This window comes from Ornithorhynchus anatinus, chromosome 13 (assembly GCF_004115215.2).
Source record: "Ornithorhynchus anatinus isolate Pmale09 chromosome 13, mOrnAna1.pri.v4, whole genome shotgun sequence".
Taxonomy (NCBI): domain Eukaryota; kingdom Metazoa; phylum Chordata; class Mammalia; order Monotremata; family Ornithorhynchidae; genus Ornithorhynchus; species Ornithorhynchus anatinus.
In genome coordinates this window covers 37,409,495-37,415,494 of record NC_041740.1, presented here as the reverse complement: position 1 = coordinate 37,415,494, position 6,000 = coordinate 37,409,495, and the positions used below count along the sequence as shown (strand labels likewise).

At 66.4% G+C, this 6,000-nt stretch overlaps 1 protein-coding gene across 19 annotated transcripts in view; it reads right to left on the bottom strand.

Annotated features, from left to right (window-relative positions):
- Positions 1–1,144: 1,144 nt before the first annotated feature.
- MICAL3 (microtubule associated monooxygenase, calponin and LIM domain containing 3) overlaps positions 1,145–6,000 on the bottom strand; it is a 118,324-nt gene continuing 113,468 nt past the window's right edge. For 14 of the 19 annotated variants that reach the window (XM_029077690.2, XM_029077696.2, XM_029077694.2 and 11 more), the window contains 4 exons: positions 4,694–4,759; positions 2,584–2,683; positions 2,386–2,459; positions 1,145–2,280 (listed from right to left, as the gene is read on the bottom strand). In XM_029077690.2, the coding sequence (XP_028933523.1) occupies positions 2,096–2,280; positions 2,386–2,459; positions 2,584–2,683; positions 4,694–4,759 (425 nt within the window). In that variant the 3' untranslated portion in view covers positions 1,145–2,095. The remainder of the gene's footprint in view (positions 2,281–2,385; positions 2,460–2,583; positions 2,684–4,693; positions 4,760–6,000) is intronic. The other 5 variants (XM_029077699.2, XM_029077703.2, XM_029077700.2 and 2 more) reach the window with 1 other exon arrangement.

The window sequence follows — 6,000 nt, the reverse complement described above, 5'->3', positions numbered from 1 at the left end:
GGGAACCATCGTTGCCGAGACGGTCGGTCCCTGTCCCTAGCAGGTCGCGTAGGGGAGAAGTGGGGGTGCGGCTGGAGCAGTGCAGAGGGGGATGGGGGTGCCCCGCGGGCTAACCGTCAGCCCCGACCAGTCCCTATCCATCACGCCCGGAATACTCCTCGCAGGCAGGCCTGGATCCCGCCCGTTCCCGGGAGGTCCCCGTGGCGCTCGGCCCGCGGCTCGGCCCCCGGCGTGGCGAGGAGCCGCCCTCTCGGGGCAAACCGACGGAGGCCGAGTTGCCGGAGCCCCCGTGTCGCACATTTAACCCGTTGCCGGAGGGGGCTCGGGCTCTTTCTGGGAAGACTCCCGCCGCCCCGGGAAGCGAGGTTCACCCCTGCCCCGGGGCCTCGGGGGCACCTCAAGGAGGGCCAAATTCCGAGTATTGCTGGGTAGCTGTGAACGAGCGGGCCGAGGGGGCCCCAGAGCTGTCCCGGCCTAGCGGTCCATCTCTCAGCCGCTCCCACCCCTGCTTCTGGCTCTGAGGTTGCCACCCCGGAGCCCGGGAAATGAAGCCGAGGGAAGCCGGGTCTCAGAAGCCGGCTTCGTGCCGGGCCCGATGGACCCCTCCCGCCTGATGGCCCGATTTGGGCTCTGGAGCTTGAAGGACAGCAAAATGCCTTCCGCGATGTGTCCGTTAGAGGTCTGAGAGTCTCGGGCAGAAGGGAAAGACGGGGAGGTTGATGAGATGTGGGTGGGGGGAGGGAGGGGGTCGGAAGGAAAAGAGGAGGAAGATAAGTTCCTTGGGGAGGGATCGTGTCTATCGATTCCGTTAGATTGTACTCTTCCAAAAGCTCAGTACAGTGCTCTGCACCCAGTGAGTGTTCAATAAATGCCGCTGATTGATTGATCGATGACTGAGGAGGAAGGGGAGAAAATGGGTGGGAGGAAGGAAGGAGGAGGAGGCCGGGGCAGGGCCTGGCAGGGGTGGGGGACGGGACCCTGCCCCGACCCAGCCAGTGCTAACGGGGCAGGGACATCGCATGTGCTCAGCGAACAAACAGGCGTGGGAGTCAGGGCCCCGTCTCCGGTGGCCGGGCCGGTCTCGGGGAGGGTGGCCACCCTGGGGCCCGTTTGGCATACGAAGATACAAAAGTGAACTCGCTCCTTTTCAAGTATTAAAAAAATAAGTTAATTGACGAAAAGGGTCCAAAGTGACGAAGGGAGCGGGCAACCCCGGCCCGCTTCGTTTTCAATGTGCAAACACAGGGGGGAAAAAAAGAGACGTCAGAGAAAACACATCCCCCCGCCCGCCCCCCGGCCCCACGCCGGCCCTCCCGCCTGCCCTCGAAAGCACTGGAGGACGGTTCGCCGGCGACTGGCCCGTCCGGGGCGACACCGGTCCTGCCCTGGAAACCCGGGCCCCCTCCCCCTCCTCCCAGGGTGGCACCTTCGAGTGTCGGCAGGGTCGCAACGTCCAACGGCAGCAAACCCAGACATCCACGGGCCCAGGGCCGCAACCACGGAGGCTTTGCGGCCTCCAACCATTGCGGGGGTGGGGACGGTGGGGGGCGGTGTCCCGGCCCCTCCTCTTCCCGCTCGGGGGCACAGCCAACTAGGGGGCTCCCACGGGGAGAGATCCTCCCGGCTCTCTGCTCTTGACCGACTGGCAGATGGGCCACAGGCCAGGACCACTGGTGTCCCAAGTGGGGTTTCTTTGGTGGGGCTGGAGGAAGAAAACGGGCAGGGCTCCCCGCCCCTGCCCGGGCGTCCCCAGGGTCCCGGGCCGCCCCTCGGGAGGCCGACTCTGGCCGCCGGGGTTTCAGCAGCGTCTTCTCTTCTCCTTCCAAAAGGAGAGCGGAGGAAGCCCAGCCACCGCCAACCCAGCAGGGGTGAGGCTTTCCCCGATCCTCGGCACCTCGCCCTCGGCTCCCCCCGCCCTCCGGCCCGCTGTGCCCGGGGCCGCGGGTCAGGCGGCCACGCTTCGGGTCTTCTGGCCGGGGGACTTGGAGCTCCCGGCCCCCGAGGGGGGTTTCCTTCAGATTCTCAATCCGGGCCGTCGGGGCCGACCCAGTCCGGGCCCGGCGGCCACCGAGGCCACCCTGGCGAGTTTGGGCCCTCAGGACCAGTTCAGATTGAAGCCCTTGGACAGCATGACGGCCTCCAGGTCCTTGTCCTCCTCCTTCTCCCGCAGGCGCTGCTCCTCCAGCAGGGCCACCAAGGAGTCCCTCTGCTCCACCACCTCCAGCATCTCGTTCAGGATCCGCTTCTCCTCCGACAGCTCCTCGGCCGTTTTCAGGTGGTCTGGGGAGGGAGGCAAAGATGCTGGGGGCGGGAGGCCTACGGAGAGGTGGCCGTCCTCCCCCCACCCCCGCCCGGCCAGCCCCCTGCCCCACGTTCCGCCTTTACCTTCCACGGCCATCCGCTCCCGCAGCAGCTGCTGTAACCGGCTCTGCCGGTCTTCCAGCTCCAACTCCCGGGCGCTGAAACACAGAGAAAAACCTCAGGAAAGGGTCGGGCCTCCCCCGATCTCGGCGGCCCCACGGTGACGGGCAGGGAGTCTCCCACCGGGCCCGGCCCAGAGCCCGACCCCCGGCCGCCACTCACAATATCATCAGCTCTGACTCGTAGCGCACCAAAGCGTTCTTCTCCTGCACCAGCTTGAACCACTCCTGCATCAGCTTGGGGTCATCCTTCTTGCCCATGCCTGCCGAGAGAGACGCCCGGGTCACCCCCTGGTCGGGGCCGCCGTCCTCTCCGGGGGGGGCAACGACACGGGGGTCAATGTGCAAAGGAAGCAGGGCACGGGATGCTGCCGGGGCACTCCCGAGCCAGGTCGGCTACGTCCGCCTGGAGCGCGCGGGGAGGGGCACGGAACCGCGGCAGCCCCCGGCACCACCCACGAGGCCCGGAGAAGGGACTCACTCCCGTCTGCCTGCCTGCCCACCCCCGCCTCCCCCACGGACCGGCCCTCCGCGGAATCGCCCGGGTGAGGGCCACCCCAGGAACCCCGGCCCCGCCTCCCTTCCCCGCCGGATCTCCGGCCCGTGGTGACGGCTTCGCCTCGGTGCCGCATCCGAACCGCTGACCGGCCCTGCCCCGTTCCCGTGCTGGCCAGGCACCGCTTCCCCGCAGCTCGTTCTAGACCGGCTTTCTAGAATCACACGGGATCCGTCTGACGACGGCAATCGGCCAGGCCCCTGGCCGGCCCGCGCCGATTCCGGAGCCGCCCGCCCCCACCCCGGCGGCCCTCTCGCAAGAGGCGGAGGAGCAGCGGCGGACGGCAGAGCTGTGCCTAACGGTCCGATTCGAAGCCACTGAGTCCTGGAGAGTGGCACCGGCTTCCTCAGGCTTAAAGAGCGGTAGCAGAGAACTTCCCGACAAGACGCCTGGTAAACTCTGGAATGAGTGAGTGTCTGAGGGCGCTGAGGTGTGGGTGGGGAGAGGCGGTAGACTTCTCTGGAGGTCGTTGAGGCAGGAGAGAATCGGTTCGGGCGTAGCCCCGTCAGAGGCAGGAGGCTGGCCTGGGCGACCCCTGAGAGTCCTTTCCCACGGTCTGCTTGGCTGGCTACTACCTCTGCTAAAAAAGTCAGCCATCTTTGCCCGGGGCGGGCTTTCGGGAAGCTCTCGAGCCCTTTTCACCGCGCTCTATCTGCTGCTCGCCTTCCCTAGGCCATCGTGCTCGGCCCCGCGACCCCAGAGAGGGGGACATCCGGGCTTCTCCGTCCGTGGGCGGTACGCTTCGGGTGAGCGTTCCCGTCTGGGCCAGCCCGCATGGTGCTGGCAGTCCGGCTCTAACCTCGCTTCCTGCCCTGGGGGCCCAAAGCCCCCAACCTGGCCAGTGGGGTGGCGGGGGCGGGGGGGGAGATAGCCTGGATTCTCCGGCTTGTCTCCACCCACCCGGCCCCTTGCTCGGCCAGGACGGTCCCTCCGCCCAAAGTGTCCGCGCGGTTAGGGGCCTCAGGCATGCAAGCTGTCCAGTGGCACGGAGTCATGAGGACCCTGGGGGAGATCGCTCCGTACGCCCCAGCCCCCCACCCCCACCCAGCACCCCGTGAAGAGAGAAGGGGGTGCCCCAGAGAGCACCGGGTGCCATCTCTGGGAGAGGCCAATGAACGGGGGAGGAGGAGCAGGAGAATGACAGCCACGTGAGAGCCACGAGTGAGAGGTCAGCGAGGGTTAGTGGGGAATCACACCGCCCGACCCCTTCCCACATGCCTTTGCAACGACAACTTCACCACCACGACAGACTCCAAACTGGACAGCGTCAAAAACACACCGAGCGAGACAGGGGACACGGGAGGTATTCGGGTGGGGGGGTTGTGGGTTGGTTTTCGGGGGTGCTTCGGCTCGTAAATTATCCACACGGGCCTCTGTAAGGACACGGGATTCTTCTCCCGTGCCCGCAAACGGTGGGGGTCAAGGGGGCTGGGGGGGGACGCCAGGGCCTCCTCCTCTCACGGCTGGTGGCCCCCCTCCCCATCCCCAGGGGTGCCAGGGTCTTCGGCACGGGTCAGGGTCTCAGCCCCCACTCCCTTCCCCCACCCCAGGTCCCCACCTGAAGCAGCTGAAGGATCACCGGGCCTCCACTGACGCTGCCTCGGGGCCGGCGCCGGACTCCAGGCGGAGGGGCCGGCCCGGGCGCGGGGGTCACTAGTGGGCTAGTGCCGCGCCCACCCCCGGTGGCCGGGGGATGGGATGGCGGAGGTTACGTTACCTTCGTGAACACAGCAAGGGCAGAAGGAGAGAGGTCTACGCCGTGGTGTCCCGCCACTGGGCTCCACTTCCAAAGGACCGAACGAGGAGGGGGCGGAAGGGACGGGGGAGGGAGGGAGGGAGGGGAGGCAGAGGAAGAGGAGGAGGAATTTGGAAGTGGAGAGGAGGGTAAAGGTGAAATAAAAGACAAGCAAAGGACAAAAAGCGTAAGAGTGAGAAAGAAAGAAACGACGAGAAGAAAGGAAAGAAAAAAATACGAGAAATGGAGAAGCGGGGAACGAGGGAGACGAGTCTACGGGCGAGCCGGGGTCCCGTTCGGCTCGTGAGGGGAGGTGGAGGACCCTCACGGCGCAACGCGGACCCAAGGCACCTCCAGAGGAGGGGGAGGGAGTTTGCTGTCCGCTGGCCCCCGAGACCCTGATGGAAAATGCTGCAGAGTGGGAGCTCGCAGCTGGCCCAGGTGTGGGGATCTGGGATCCCACGGGGCTAGTTTTGAGCCTGGGGTCGGGGCGGGGGAGACCGGCAGAGGAACCGTCAAACCGGCCAAATCCGCATGCGGGAGAGAGGTCTCGAGGCAGTGAGCTTTGGGAAAGGACGAGCTATTAACATCAGATCTGGAGGGATTCTGGGGCCAAGGCTCGAGGGGAAAGGTGCCATCCCGACGCGGGGAAAGAGGACATTGGCCCGGGCCTTCCGTCTGGTTTCTGGGGCTCTGTCATCGGCACCGCCCCGAGCCGGCAGAGAACCTGGGCCAGGATGGACCCGGAGAAACGTATATGCAAACCTCCCCCAGACAATCCCAGTGTTTCCCTGAGGGTCCCAGGGCAGGGCCCCCACCAGTTCCCCCTCCCACTGCAGCTGTCCCACGGGTGGGGGCCGACCACCCCACCTGAGGGTAGGCCCTGCCAGTCGGCCCTCGGGCTGCGGGGCTGGAAGAGGGAGGCAGACTGACGGGGCGCGCTAAATACCAGCAGCAACATCACCAAGCGAGGTCAAAGCCTGGGACGGCGCGGGGAGGTGCCCCGGGGAGGCACGGCGACGAGCAAGGGACCATCACAGAACCACAGCACACAGAGAAGACGCCGACGGGCCAGAGGACACGCCGGAGCCGCGGCCACCCGCTCTGCCCGACCGAGGGAGAGACGGGAACGAGACCTTGAGACCCGAACGGCCGGAGAAAAGGGGCTTGAGCAGCCGGGTGGCCCCGCCAGGAAACCTTTCCCTTTCTGACCCTGAGCATGTCTACCCTGGAGGCCGCCATTTGGGTGGTTCAGTGGAAATCATCACCGCTACTGAAAACAACTCAAG